Source organism: Ixodes scapularis, unplaced genomic scaffold (genome assembly GCF_016920785.2).
Source record: "Ixodes scapularis isolate PalLabHiFi unplaced genomic scaffold, ASM1692078v2 PGA_scaffold3__209_contigs__length_174095766, whole genome shotgun sequence".
Taxonomy (NCBI): Eukaryota; Metazoa; Arthropoda; class Arachnida; order Ixodida; family Ixodidae; genus Ixodes; species Ixodes scapularis.
This window is the reverse complement of record NW_024609868.1, coordinates 57,995,331-58,011,285: the sequence shown is the minus strand read 5'-3', so window position 1 is coordinate 58,011,285 and position 15,955 is coordinate 57,995,331. Positions and strand designations below refer to the sequence as shown.

The 15,955-nt window shown below is 46.8% G+C and overlaps 1 protein-coding gene across 2 annotated transcripts in view; it reads right to left on the bottom strand.

Annotated features, from left to right (window-relative positions):
* LOC120843711 (long-chain-fatty-acid--CoA ligase 5) overlaps positions 1–15,955 on the bottom strand; it is a 183,136-nt gene that overhangs the window by 19,934 nt on the left and 147,247 nt on the right. For both annotated transcript variants that reach the window (XM_042292462.1, XM_042292463.1), the window contains 2 exons: positions 14,203–14,319; positions 7,588–7,731 (listed from right to left, as the gene is read on the bottom strand). In XM_042292462.1, coding sequence (XP_042148396.1) covers positions 7,588–7,731; positions 14,203–14,319 — 261 coding nt within the window. The remainder of the gene's footprint in view (positions 1–7,587; positions 7,732–14,202; positions 14,320–15,955) is intronic.

Here is a 15,955-nt window from a genome sequence, read left to right as displayed (position 1 = left end):
CCGAATATGTTAGTGGACGGGAACCAAAATCCTCGAATAAACTTGATCGTACGAATAAAATCTTCATACATAAAATGTGTTTCCGCGGCATTCATTGGAGTTTGCGGTGTACATTTCAGCTTCTCTTTCTTTGGTTATAGCATGTCATTTTATTGTAAACTCTGTCTTTTTGTGTGAAAGTGGCCATGTCTTGAATTTCTTGTCTCTTGCCATGACCTGTTTGAACGCAAATACCAAACGTCGGCATCCTGCAATCAGCGTTCGTATTAGAACGGTTAGAAAAGACCACCATGGTAAAGACAAAGTCAGCAAGTTTTTCGTCTACCTGCTAATTGGCACAGAGGTAAAATTCCAACCTCATCCTCATGAGGTCACACCTTCCTCAGGGATCCCAACTCTTAAACATATTTTGTGTAACTCACGCTGTGAAAACCACATTGATTGTTTCCAGGTTCAGTCCTCGCCCCTGCCCATTTTGATCAGGATGAGCACCGTACTACAGTCAAACCTCGTTATAACGAACTAGAATCGTGAGCAGAAATTTGTTTGTTATATGCAATATTCGCTATAAAAGTACACACAAAAATCAACACGAACGCTCCCGCAATCGAGCCCGTGCAAGAACGTCCACAGTATTACGATTTAAAAACGCACTATCGCGGACCTCGAGATCCTACCTGTCACTGAGCAGCATTATTGCTTTCGCGTCCTTACGTCCTTAAACCATGAGAACAGAGCCTCTTCAAAGTCCAAGTAGAGGCAAGGTCTAAGATGCTTTCGGTTAATCTTGACAGAGTTTACATAGCAGTCTTTGATCTTCTTCCTTGCACTCAGGATGGTAGATATCGTGCTTGGTGCAAGCTCAAAGTCCACAACAATGTCTTTTTTCTCCCGATTGCTGTCCATCACCCTCAGAACCTCCACTTTCGTCTCCAAAAAATGAGCTTTCCGTTTTGTCACATTTGCAGTTCTGCTATGGGTGGCGTGGTTGGCGATTGGCTTTAGCTTGCACTAGTTCTTGATGCCACGCTTAGAGGCCAGCAGCAATGCCCCGCTGTCATCCTCTTGGTTCATAAGTGGCACTACCTCCCAAAACGTGGAATTTTATACATCGGGCGATCTAAACTTTCGGAATTTTTGTTTTTAAATTACTTTTTGTATTTTTTTTTTTTCTACTTTTTAATAACCGTCATAGTACTATTTTATGATGCAAGAAAAGCAGGACTAGCTTTGCCATAACCAGTAGAGCGTCAGATCTCACGGTTTTGGTTTCGTTAAATAACTAGAGCTCCCATTTAAATGAAGCATGACCAACCAAAATTTGTGATTAGTTTGCTATATCTGATAATGCGCTATATCAGTGTTCGTTATAAAGAGGTTCAACTGTGGCGCATGTTCACATAATGCATGTTAATGAAGTAGCAGTTGAACTGCACTGGCTAAATTGCTTACCTAGAGCAGAGAAACCAGACACCACCTTGGAAGAGTAACTCCACACTGTCTAAACCTCCATACAACAAATCTGAATTTTTTGTTTGACAGCACTGGCTAAGGTGACATGCAAAACAAATTAAGAACTACCATATTTTCCAGGCTATAGTCTGCACCCCATCTATAGTCCGCAAAGGACATTTTAGGCCGAATAAGAAGTTTTTGTTTCCATAGTCCACACACTGTGCATTGTTTGCGCGATATGCATAGTCCGCACCAGGTGCTTAGTCAACACAAAAATCTTCTCATACATGGCACACCTCTACTTTTTCTTAGCTCACAAAGAAGCTTGTATTATACATACATCAGCATTAACATACTCTTTCATTCACAAAATCCGTCACGTCTCGTCATAATGAACAATCTCGAAAAGCAAAATTCCTGTATAATCCGCACGCGTAAAAAATACAGTAGTCACGTTTCTTTGCACCTCATTTAATAACTTCAATATTAATTCATTTTTGTAAACGACTATTGCAATATATGTGCATGAGTCTTTTTTGTCTACAGTAAACGCATTTACATTGCAAGACAGACAATTTATTTCATTGGTTTCAATTTCGTCAAACGAGATCAGTACCATGTATTTTAGGTCCCATACTTTCCACATCACGGGTGACGTGTAAAATGAATAAAGCTGACCATGCTCTAAAACCTCGCCCAAGTCTCAAGAGAGGAACTGGAGAGTGACGTTCAGATGCGACGGTTTTCACCGATTCAGCTGCGACAGCGCTGATTAAATATGATACGCAGGTAACTTTGTTAAATTAAGGCTTTAGATTATTCTCTACACTATTTTCATGATCCTTTATTATCTTTAGAGGCCAGCGTCGTAAGCAAAAAAGACGTATAAAGTTTGTCAAAAGGTTCTTCTGCAAACGGCACTGCAACTGATGCAAACTAGCAGTAGTAAATAAGAATAAATCGGAAGTATAGAAAATGTGTTTACTTCAACAGTGCCAAGCTAAACTGGCATGATCTCAGTGACAAACATTCACTACAAAATTTAAGAGAATACCATTTAATACCGTAAAAATCGGTGCCTGCTCACAGCAATCTAAACTTTTCATCATAGGTTGTTTTTTCAAGTAAAATTACAAAGCATAGCTCCCTTTATGTAAAATAATAGGGCCAAAAAACTTGCCAAGGTCAACGATGGCCAGCGACGCAGATGACCGAGTCAAGTGGCGGGGCGCGTTTGGTGCATGTATTGATAGATGGCGCTACTTCCTTATTGAGACTGCTTGTAATGGTCGTGCTCTACTAAAATTAACAATCTTTTTGAGATGTACCAAAACTTGAAGTGAAAAAAATATGCGGTTGCATAACGACGGCACTTTTGCTGCAGACGGATTTCGTCTGCATGTCGGCTGCTTTCTTTCACTGGCAAGCCACACTTTCCTACCCTGCTCCCAACGCCATCGTACCTAACGCGACCCGCCACTCAACTCGCTCGTCTGCGTCGTCATTCGCCATTCACCCTGGTAAGTTTTTTTGGCCCTATTTTTACAGAAAGGGAGCTATGCTTTGTAATTTTTTATGAAAAAAACTACCTGTGAAATTCCTATTTGACAAAAAGTTTAGATTGCTACGAGCAAGTGCCGATTTTTACGGTCCAATTTAGGCTGAGCCTGGTGAGTTCAGACACCCTACATTGATGGAAGTGCCATTTGACCTTTTGGAGCAGGCCTTGTAGCAGGCAAAATGTTGTTTCGGAGCAGGTAGTGGCCCTTTTGGAGCAGGGTCCGGCATATGTTGGCATATTACTTGAAAATTAAATAATGCTGCATTGCTATATAAAGCCAATCTCTATTATTGGAACACAGCGCCTGTCGCCTTTTACTGACAGGATATATAAAATTCAACACAGTAAACACAAAAAAAAAACATTTTTTTTTTTAAACAAAGTTTATCTGATCGTTAGATAAAAAAATACAATTAAATATGTCACACTGAGTTCTGATGGTACAGGATATTTAGTTTTATCAGCCTGCACTTCGTTTCAGGAATCTGCAGCAGCATCTAACGACCCTCACTGTTCTGGAATGTTTTAGTTCAGATTAGAGTTGTCTTTCGGGCAGCAGCTTCAAATATTGCGCTATCTGATATTCGCTTCAGAATTTCCGATTCATTTTCGATGTGCTGGCGAAGTCACGATCGGATCGCGGCGCGTTAACCCGTTGAGTGCGCTCCTTTGCATGCACCGACGCGCTGCAGAGAAGCGACACCCGCGGAGCAGACACCGCAGTCGCGCGAGTCGCGCAGTGCTTTGTGCTCCGAAAAGGACGGTGAGGCTTTACCAGCACTACATCCACCCAGAGTTTGGTGCAACTCAACTATACTTCGTTTCAGCTTCGGTGCGAGCGCAGCCGAAGCTACAAACGCGCGCATGGAGCCCGTAACGGTGCCCACACTGCATGAACAAGCCCACGCGCGAGTCAGGAATGCACAGAGCATTGGGCTCGCGCTAGCTTTGACTTCGCTGGTAGCTAGCGCACGGGAACAGGGCGAGCCAACATTGAAAACATCCATAAGCTCAGCCTTTTTTTTTTTTTTTTTTTTTTTTTTTTATATAGGCTGCTTAGTTGGACGTTTCTTCACTCAGCCTCTGCGGCTTTGGTCTCAGATGTTGCTAACGTTGTTCCTTTCAATGATGATGATGATAATGCGCCCTCGCAGTTTCGGTTTGCGTAATAGTTGCGGCGCAGAAAATACCGCGGTACCGCCATGCGCTTTGATAAGACTTCAATTTTTATTGTTTATTGCTACATCTCATCTCGGCGCAGGCATGGCGCAATTCTTCGGTAAAATGACAATTTGGTGCTACATGTAGCAGGATTGCGTCCTTGGCGCAATTTGGCGCGATTGGCGCATCACTTCCATCACTGACCCTATACATTGCTTTACTTTTCAAGGAACAAAGTAATAAACTGATCTGATTGGCAATCTGGGTCACTGTTTTTAGGAAGTTCACATGTTTGCAGCAGTGTTGCATTAATGTTGAATTTGCATATTGCAATATCCTGAGGGATGAAACCCCCGAAAGATAGCACACCCCGATTTAAGGCACGATTTTCTGTTCATGAAAAAAACCAAGATATAGCACACTCCTAGAAATTTCACTGCCTAGGTGACTTCGGCAGTACTGAGGAAGTTATCTCTTTCTCCATTGTCATCTTGCTATATTTGCCGCCATTTTCAGGGCCTTCGATGGCGCCATTTGGAACTGATTGAAGATGCCATTCGGCGAAGGAAGATACCTTTGCTTTTAGTAGGCATATCGACCCAAGGAACTCGTATCCAAAAAGCATAAAAACGGCAGCTGCCGAACGGTGACCATGGTGGCTATAACTAAACTGGAAAATTGGATTATAGCCTCAATTCGGCTTCTTTATTGCATAGAATGTGGGATGGTGGTGTTCGAGGCTACAACCTGACAAAAGCGAAGGAATGGCAATTCAATTCAAGGTGGTGGCTTTGTGAATGAATGGAGAAAACCAAGTTCAAAATATCTAACAACAAGTTGATTGGTGTCAGGAATTTCAGTTGCTGTCATACATTAGCTCTATCAGGTGAGTAAGAGTCTCGTAAAGTTATCCGAATAATCGAGTATGTTTGAAATTTTGGCATTTGAAAATCGGTTGGTGACTGTAAACAGAATTTTACATCTGAATCGTGAGCTGACGAGTTGAGCGAATAGATCATTAAAAAACCGGCTTTCATATTCCTGCATGGCCTGACACTTTGAAAGTTGACCTACCCCCCCCTTTTTTTTTTTACCCAAGTTGCTATAAGGTTTCAGGAGGGCTATCTCCTGGGCCGGTTTGCTCATCTTGCGGCTGCGGCCGCGGCCAAGAGGGATTTTTACGTCACGTGACCAGCTCCATGGGGACAAGGAAGTACCTAGCGTCCCTGCCTAATGGCGGAGAGATCCGCATCGCTTCAAGCACAAAAGCCTAATGTCGCTCGCAGGAACTGATTGCAGGGACTTTCAACTGGAGTCCAATTGACCGTCCCGTTATACTGTAGGAGCGGCAGGTAAAGTTACGGCCAGGGAGGGTAAATAGGAGCCAAAATAAAGAAAAAACCACACGAGATAAAAGTGGTAGCAGCATATTTATCTACCTCCGCCGGCGCAGACTCCTCGCGCCTTCTGCTATGGTCGAGAGGTTAAACCGCCGGTACTTGTCGTCGCGGCGTGAAAGTTCCGGGTTCAAATTGCACTAGGGACTTTTTTTTTTTTTCTTTTTTTTTTTTGTATTTTGCGCGTGTCTTACTTTTTAACTGTGATCCTTTTTAGGAAATCATCCACTTGCACTACTGCGCCTTACACGGTTTTTACTGTTAGTCCCACCTGTTCAATCGAAACACCGGGAAGAAAAAAAAAAAAGGATCAACGCAAGTTAACGCGCTAATACAATCATTTCATAATGTTCATTAAAAGGAAACCAAGATAACAGCATCGCTATGGCTTTCACACTAACGGAGCCGAAACAAGCATCCTTTCCCCAGCAACTAGTTTTATGTGTTTTTAAATATACAATGCTCTTGCTACGATTCCTTTCAATAACAAGAGACGCCTATTTAGGACTAATAAAAACTGCAATTGTGACAATTAAAAAAAAAAAAAACAAGCAAAAAGAAAAAAAAAAAAGACTAGCAACTGTGGCTACACTGATTGAGTGAAATCCTACAGGCAAGGCAGCAAGTCAAACGTCTGAGAAAGTAGTAAAACCGAAATAAAAGCGATCATACTTTTGCTTGCATGGAATGTGATAAAAAGTATATTTATACTCTTTACATTTTGTTGTGGCAATCGTTTTGTAATATTACCACATTATTTGTTGAATTTTAGTTACATTAGCGGACAATCACGACCGAATGCAAAAATGAATTAGGCGTCGACATCGCAAACCTCTCTCTAATGCAAACATTTAAAATGACTTTGGAACAACAAATGGAATTCATTATAATTAATTCCATTTATGATCCAAAGTCATTTTAGGTCCCTCACTCTAATGCAAACTCCTAAAATGACTTTGGATCAACAAATGGAATGAAATGATTGTATTAGCGCGTTAATTTGCGTTCATCTTTTTTTTTTTCTTCCCGATGTTTTGATTGAACAGGTGGGACTAACAGAAAAAACCGTGTAAGGCGCGGTAGTGCAAGTGGATGATTTCCTAAAAAGCATCACAGCTAAAAAGTAAGACGCTCACAAAATACAAAAAAAAAAAGAAAAAAAGAAAGAAGTCCCTAGCGCGATTTGAACCCGGAACTTTCACGCCGCGACGACAAGTACCGGCGCTTAAACCTCTCGACCATAGCAGGGGCAAAGCGCCAGCGCCGGCGGAGGTAGATAAATATACTGCTACCGCTTTTATCTCCTGTGGTTTCTTCCTTATTTTGGCTCCTATTTACCCTCCCTGGCAGTAACTTTACCTGCCGCTCCTACAGTATAAAGGGGCGGTCAATTAGATTCCAGATGAAAGTCCCTGCAATCAGTTTCTGCGAGCGAAATTAGGCTTTTGTGCTTGAAGCGATGCGGATCACATAAGGCAGGGACGCTAGGTACTTCCTTGTCCCCATGGAGCTGGTCACGTGACGTAAAAATCCCTCCTGGCCGCATCCGCGACCGCAAGATGAGCAAACCGGCCCTAGGGTATTACTTCAACACATGCCTTGCACCAGGCGTCATCCCGTCAGTTTTCTGGCAACCACCAGAGAAGAGGGGAAGGAGGAACTCCCCTCTCAAGGGGATTCTCTTTTGCATGTCCCAGACTTGCCCCAGACTTTGCTATTGTCCCTCTAGATTACAGAAAAATAACCCGTCGCTCAAAATTCGCACAAAAGCAACTTTCCTCTCCCTCTCTTTAATGGTGGTGCAAAATGGATTACATGACATCAGTGCAAGGCATGTATTAACATCTGCATGTGTCGTTTAGGGCAAGTTTGCTCTGCATGATGGCGAAACTGTGTGTGGTGCAAAAGACCTTATTTTACACCTTTCCTTCATGTGGGATGCAAACAATTCACACCAAGCAATATCATGCTACGTTTTCTTTGTGCACAACATGCTTCGAACAAAGCGCTCACTTTTAGACTCTCGCCGTGAACGAAGATCTGAGCTACGAACAGGGAACGTATAAAGATGTTCTCCAGCTTCTCTGGAGCAATGTACTCTCCCTGCGAGAGCTTGAAGATGTGCTTCTTCCTGTCAATCACCCGCAAGCAACCATTCTGAAAGGGAAAATATAAAGGACTTAGACAAAGCTTTCAACAGCCACCATAAAAAGCACAAGGGGCAAAATAGAAAAATCGTGGACGGAAAGGAACCTGGCAGCCAACGAATTGTTGTAAAATCCTGTATGAATGCCCTCCCCCCCAGAGAGATTGCCCATCCTATTAAAAATCTCTAAGCATCACCCACCCCCGATTCCTGTCGGACATCTGCAGTATCGGTTCCTGTGACGTGCGAGTTAGTGGCCGGTTCCCAAGTGTTTTTGACACACCCAGGAACTTGAACTTCACGTGTCTGTGATCTACGTGTGCGGTATAGGTTCCCGTAAAAGTCTGTAGTGGGTTCTTGCATGTTTATCGCACCGTGAAACGCAAATGTGTTGCGTCTGCGATCTGAGGTATCGATTTCCATGTCATGTGGTCTCATATATCGATAGCAGGAGGCAGAGTCATGTAATTTCACAAGACTACAATTTTTGGCTCTAAAACCTCAAAAGTGAATGCCCAAATCTTGAATCGAAATAAACTCGATTGCCTATGGAGTGCTAAAGGTACCGTATTTATTCGCAAAATGAACACACTTTTTTTCCCGAAAAATTGACACATATTTGGGGCTGCGTTCATTACGCGGGGTAAAATTTTTGCATTTACACACTTTGTGCAAATGTCATATATTAGGTACCTGTATGACATGACAAGGTACTGTGGCACATTTCCACTGATAGAGGTGCACGCACTAATGGAGGTGCAGATTCAAATAATGTTCTACTGAACTCGTTTTATTTTTCTGAGAGATTACACAAGAACGACGACATTAAAACTACGAGGAATGTTCCTGCGTCCTAACCGGGCGCTGCTCGCAAGGCGTCTGCCCTCCTCTCCTCTCTCCTCTCTTGCCGCGGGGGCGACTTGAGTTGTTTAGTCTACCACCACAAAGGTCCGGCCGACTGGCCCGCAACCGGGCCCCCGAGCTGGTGTCGGGTATCCCCGGTGCGTGCCAGCCTCCTCCGCGGCTCGAGGGAACGTGTTGCGGGGAAGACGATGCTGTCGCTGCAAGCCTCTACATCACTCCCCCCCTAGTGGCACAGAACGCAGAAAGGTGACACGAGCAGGAGAACTTGAAGTTTATGGTTCACGCAGGGAGAGTTGAAGCCTGTCCGGGTAGTGAACTCGCCGTCCGGAGCGTGTGGTTCTTCCCGGCTTTTTCGAGATAGGGAGCGCTCGCTGGTCTTGCGCGGGTAGAGAAGCCGGTGAAGAACGAGGCGAAGAATTTGTAGCTGGTGAAAGGATGGGGAGGGGGAAATCGGCGTCGGAAGCGGTGTTTACAAAAGCGGGCTTCAGGCGGTCGGTGGCGATTACTTGGTTGTTTCCCCTGATTGTGACCGTGAATTGTTTGGGTCCCCGTTTTACGACCTTGTAGGGGCCGTCGTACGGTTGTTGGAGGGGAGTTCGCACCGCGTCGTGTCGAACGAACACGTGTGTGCAGGTGTCGAGATGTGTGCAGACGTAACGGTCTCGACGAGCCGTTCGAGGTGGGGTCGCGCGTAGTCCTTCCATGACCTCTTTTAGGCGGGTCACGTAGCTTATTGGGTCGGACAAGTCTCTGTTGCTCGCTGGTGTGAAAAATTCGCCAGGTAATCGTAGTGTGGTGCCATAGACCAACTCTGCTGTTGTGCACGAGAGGTCTTCCTTGAGCGCTGTCCTGACACCAAGAAGGACGAAGGGCAGAACGTCAGTCCAGTCGGTGCGCTGGTGTGCTTTCAAGGCTGCCTTCATTTGCCGATGGAACCGCTCGATGATCCCATCGGCAATCGGATGATAGGCGGTTGTTTTCGCATGCTTTGATCCAAGCAGGCGCGTCAGTTGAGTGAAGAGTGACGATTCAAACTGGCGTCCGCGATCGGTCGTGATGATGGACGGTACTCCGAAACGTGAAATCCAAATTGACACAAAAGCGCGAGCGACGGTTTCGGCAGTGATGTCCGAGATGGGAATAGCTTCCGGCCAGCGTGTGAATCTATCTATGCAAGTGAGGATGTACCGCTGGCCTTGTGATGGTGGTAGCGGTCCGACAATGTCAACGTGGACGTGGTCGAACCTTGCATCGGGAGTCGCGAAGGTGGAGAGGGGCGTAATGGTATGTCGCTGGATCTTAGCTCGCTGACAGGATATGCACTCTCGAGCCCACTGACGAACATCGCGATTCATGCCGGGCCAAACGAAGCGAGAAGTAACGAGATGCTGTGTTCCCCGTATGCCGGGGTGCGATAGCGAGTGCAGTTTCTCGAACACCAGTTTACGGAAGTGTGCGGGAAGAAATGGACGAGGCGTTCCCGTCGACATGTCGCACCACAGAGTTGCGTCATGCATGGGCAGTTATACCTCTCGCAGTTCCATCGAGTGCGTAGCTGTGTGCAGTTGGCCGAGCTTGGTGTCTCTTTTCTGAGCAGCAGCAAGGACGGCGAAGTCCAGCACTGGGCGTTCAATGGCGCCGATGCAGAGGCGTGACAAGGCGTCCGCCACCGGGTTGTCGCGGCCGCTCACGTGTCGCACGTCCGTCGTGAACTCCGAGATGTACGACATTTGGCGAAGTTCACGAGTTGTGTGGGTTTGGCTATCCGACTTCAGCGATCGTATTGCGAAGGTCAGTGGCTTGTGGTCAGTGAGAATGAAGAAGCTTCTTCCCTCCAAGAGATGGCGAAAGTGGCGAAGCGTCAGATATGCGGCGAGAAGCTCTCGTCCGAAGGTGCTGTATCTGCGCTCGGTGGGTGACAGTGTCTTGGAGAAAAAGGAGATGGGCTTCCAGATGTTGTTTTGCCATTGCTGAAGGACCGCTCCAATCGCAACTTCCGAAGCATCCGTCATGACGCACAGGGGAGCGTTGTCCTCGGGGTACACCAAAAGGGTTGCGTCGGCGATGTCTGCCTTGATTTTGGCGAACATGCGCTCCGCTGTTGCATCCCAGGTCAAAGCCGCTGCTTCGCCGTGGCTCTTTTTGAGAAATTCTTGCAGCGGTTGGAGAGTTGTTGCGCAGTGGGGGACAAAACGCCGATAAAAATTGACGATTCCGAGGAACTCCCGCAGCTGGCGTCGTGTTGACGGTCGAGGAAAGTTCCGGATCACCTCAACCTTCGCGGGAAGTGGACGAATGCCTTGGTGGTCAATGTGGTGTCCCAAGAACTCCAGCTCACCTACACCGAACTGACACTTGGCGGTGTTAATGATGATGCCGTAGCCCCTGAGACGCTCGAACACAGCTTTGAGGTGTTGTTCGTGCTCGGCGGGTGAGGAGCTTGCGATGAGAAGGTCGTCGACATAGGCACGGCAGAAGGTTAGTCCCCGGAGTACTTCGTCAATGAACCTCTGAAAGGTTTGGGCAGCGTTCCGAAGACCGAACGGCATCCGGACGAATTCATATAGTCCGAATGGCGTGATGATCGCGGTCTTCGGCACGTCGTCTGGGGCGACGGGGATTTGGTGATAAGCGCGCACCAAATCAATCTTTGAAAAGATGCATGCTCCGTCGAGGCTGGATGTTATGTCTTGGATGTGGGGGATCGGATAACAGTCGGGAGCGGTGACGCGGTTTAATGCGCGGTAGTCGCCGCATGGTCTCCAGTCTCCAGCTGTTTTCTTTTGTACCATGTGCAGTGGTGAGGCCCATGAGCTCGACGACGGTCGCACGATGCCCAATTCAAGCATGTGCTGGAATTCCTGTTAAGCAATTCGCAGCTTGTCAGGGGCGAGACGACGCGGTCGAGCATGGACGGGAGCTCCGGTGGTTTAATATGGTGAGAAACGCTGTGCTGCACAGGGCGTTCGTCACAGCCAGTGCGCGTCAACTCCAGGAAGTCGCACAAGATGGTTGTGAATTGTGTTGGGGCGTTAGGAATGACATGCGCCGGAGCTGGAGAAGGCACTGCGGATGATACGCCCGACACGGAGAGGTTAGTTATCGTGTCGAGGAGACGCCTTCGTCCTATGTCCACCAAAAGTCCGAAGTGTCGGAGGAAGTCCGCACCAATGATGGCATGTTGCACGTCCGCGACGACGAACACCCAGCGGAAGGTCCGTCGGAGACCGAGATTCAAGGTTAGCGAACGCTCACCGTAGGTGGGAATTGGCGTCCCGTTCACAGCTTGGAGCTGCGAGGTGCTGGACATCCGCTTGTCTTTAGGTGTTGCCGGTAGTATGCTGACCTCGGCACCGGTATCCACGAGGAAGCGGAGCCCGGTGTCGCGGTCGGGGACGTAAAAGAGGCGTTGGCGGCTGTCCGGAGTGGCCGAGGCACTTGCCGCCTCTAGTGCTCCGCCGTTCCATTTCCCGTGTAGTGGCAGGGTGTGGTGCACTTAGTGGCATTATCGCCGAAGCGGCAGTGGTACCAACAGATGTCCGTTTGTGCTGGTGAAGAAGATGGACGGCGTCGTTGGGACCGCGACTGGCTACGTCCGCGATGTTGCTGCAGGGTCGCGACGGCGGTCGTCAAGCGGGAGATCTCCGCGCGGAGCTGTTGCATCTCGTCCGTAGGAGCTCGGACGGCCGATACAACCGGAGTCGAAATCTCCATCAGCTTGTCGGCGAGCTCTGCCAGGTGTTCAATACCGAAGTCTCCAAGGGACGCCAAGATCATGCGCACATTGTGGGGCAGACGCTGGACGAACAGGTTCCGCAGGAACGAAGCGTCGATTGTAGATGCCTTCTCACCCATCAGCTGCTGCATGCGGCGCAAGAACTGGGTAGGTCGGCGGTCACCAAGTTCCTCGGTGGTCAGGAGTTGTTGTAACCGTCTTTCCTCAGAAGCTGTTGTGCGGCGGATCAGCTGCCGCTTGAGGGTGGCGTAGGCATCCGTGGCTGGTTGCTGGAGGAGCAGGTCGCGTACCTCGCTGGCGATGTCTGGTGGAAGGCTGGCCACGATGTGATGATACTTAGTGCGATCAGTGGTGATCTTCCGAGTCGCGAACTGCGCTTCCACTTGTAAAAACCACAGCTCGGGATCCGCAGGCCAGTACGGTGGGAGCTTGAGGGCGACGACGGAGACGCCTTCCGCAGGGGGCGCGTAGATTCATCGCAGCGCTTGAGGTAGGGTTTTTCGTTAGTCCGGGTCACCAATGTAGATTCAAATAATGTTCTACTGAACTTGTTTTATTTTTCTGAGAGATTACACAAGAACGACGACATTAAAACTACGAGGAATGTTCCTGCGTCCTAACCGGGCGCTGCTCGCAAGGCGTCTGCCCTCCTCTCCTCTCTCCTCTCTTGCCGCGGGGGCGACTTGAGTTGTTTAGTCTACCACCACAAAGGTCTGGCCGACTGGCCCGCAACCGGGCCCCCGAGCTGGTGTCGGGTATCCCCGGTGCGTGCCAGCCTCCTCCGCGGCTCGAGGGAGCGTGTTGCAGGGAAGACGATGCTGTCGCTGCAAGCCTCTACAGAGGCACACCCACAGCTGGTGGAGGCACGCCACAGTAGCCATGCTTTATAAATTGCGAACCTTTTTAGGGCACTTTCGGCGTGCCTTTTGCCGAAGGAAAAGCGCCCTACGAAGCTCACTTGGCACGGAGAGTGACGCGACCGTTCTTAGGCCTAACCCCTTTCATGATCTCACTGTCCAAAAGCGGACCACAGACGACGGCGTGTTTGATGGCATCAAGGCATCCAATAGGCGAAGAATGCCCGGGGCTGGGTAATTCCTCAACCCAAGCTTCGTCAAGTGTGCGTGCGGATCGGTTTCACGGTCGATCACTTCTGCAACTACGCACTTGCAACCATTATGAGAGCAGCTTGGCTTGGGTTGGCTCGGTTAGGGCCTAACTGCTTGGCGGCAAAAGAAAATTGGCTTGGTGGGCTTGGTGGCTAGCTAAGTGGATGCAATTCGAAACTCGCAGAGTCAAAAATTGGAGGTGTGTTCATTACGAGAGGAAAAGTGTGTTCATTACGAGAAGAAAAAAAAAAAAGTCCAAATATTGGTACCTATTGTGGCGGGTGCATTCATTATGCGAGTGCATTCATTATGCGAGTAAATACAGTAGATACATCTTCCAAAAGTGGAGAATTGACACCCTGCATCAATTACTCAATTTGTCAGAAAGGTGGTTTTCAAGATGGCATAATCAGACCAAGGTTACAGAAGTAATGTTTTGATTGATGCAATACAAGAGGAAAAAGCAAATATTTGTTCCATACTTAAATCTTGAGCAATGTCCACCTCCTAAATTTTTAGCGCAACAAAATTCAAACAGGCCTAACAAGCCCTTTTGTTCACCTGCATGCACTCGGACATGGGCGCTCGTTTACGAGTTTCACTTTGTGTGCACACCCTCTCTTGCAGAACATATCTTTGTCAAATTCGATCCCCTGAACTGTCTTAAGAGATAAGCAAAAACATACACAGCTTTTGGAGCAGAAACCTGCACTGCTAAAATCACGAGTTTTTCAACCTTTCTCCCAAGGGAGGGCCATGAAAGGAATGCTCACGTCAAGCCACTTGCCGATGTCGCCCGTGTGGAGCCAGCCGTCCTTGTCCAGAACCTCTGAAGTCTTCTTGTTGTCCTTGAGGTAGCCCTGGAACACCGTTGGCCCCTTCACGCAGATCTGAAAGTGCAGCTGGCTTTAGCAGGACATGAGGTTCAAAAAGTATGCCACAACAGGGAGCAGCCAGGTTAGATCTTGCCCTTCCCTTTTTTTCCACTTACATCGTATGTATTCTCAGTTAAGTGCCAAACAGCCGTATGGAAAGTTCGCATGCCGACAATGTTTAGCAAAGGGATGTAAGCAAAAATAAAGGAATATGAAACCTAAGTGTCGTTTGGAAATGTTCACATCTTTAAAAAACGTGTTGTCTATATATTGACTTTCCCATTTCGACAATCTAATTCCAGACTGTAGTTTGGAATTTTTCTGTAGGCATATTTTAATTTTATGATAGAAAAAAAAAAAAAAAAAAGCATGATTAGCTACAACTTGCACACTCCAGGCAGATAGTATCTGAAAACGTCTAGAACTTATGATCTGTTTGGACATTTCGGAATAAAACGTTCGCTGCTTCAGGCGTCTCGAAGCAGCTTCACATTTATGTCAACACAGCCAAATGCTCCAGGGGAGCCTTCTGCATGTTCCGGCAATGTGAGAATTTCGAAGGGCAAAAACAAATTTTCAACTATTTTTAAACGTTTCTGTTTCACCAGGAGCAATTCGACAAAACAAATCGAGTTTGAATTTTTTTAAATTGTCCCAGAAATGACAGAGTTACGGGCATGCGCCGAAAATGCGAAATGCTCAGGCTTACTTGGCTGGGAACAGGCACACACACACCATGCCGCAGTACCGCTACTTATGTTTACAGGAACTAGCGTAGCCCTTTCGGCACACATTTTCATTTATCGGTTTTGTTGAGTTACTCCCACATCACAACCCAAGATGTTTTCTTATTAAAACAATGTGCAATTTAAAAGGACATAGCTCCTTGCTTCTCTTATTACAGTAAAAGTGACAGGATGCTGGGGGCAGTGACCCTTCTTATATTGCCAAAGACACCAAAAATGTGTGACCATGTAGTGGCATTGAGCCAGGTTTGCACAGCACAAAAAATCTATTACAAAAATAAACTGGTATACTCATCTGGGTCACATAAAAACAAGACTGAAAACAAAGTAAAGAACTACTATTACAATTATACTCGTATTCACCTCAAGATTTTAATAGTAAGAAAAAGCCAGACTCCTCGTGGAAGGTTACTAATTGCACCCCTTTATGTACTGAATCAAGATATGTGTAGATCCATAGTAGATAATCTTCATGTTATTTTATCGAGACATAGAAGTTTCAAATGTCATAAGCATTGCTTACTCCTTCGACAACCAAATCTTGTAATAACTACTTTGCGCAGCACACGAATAATGCACAAAACTTCCTTTTTCTTGGTGTAACAACGAGTATACCTAGTTTCCTAGTGTTAATATTAATATTTCAATGAAGTTTTGAATGGATTAAAAGCTTATCCACCCTTAACGTGTACATTGAGACAGTGCCCACTCAAAATATGGAATGAACGGGAGATGGGCGCTCATTAGGTTTAAAAGCAAAAATTCAAGAGGGGCACAAAGTAAGGTGGGTTTCACCGTTTTTCACGAGGGTGCTTTGAGAAGCAGCTGATGAGGAAGAGCAGCTCTTTTAACTTGGTTTTTCAGAAGCCTGGGGTGGGCACTTTATATGTCTGTTGCTTAGTTTT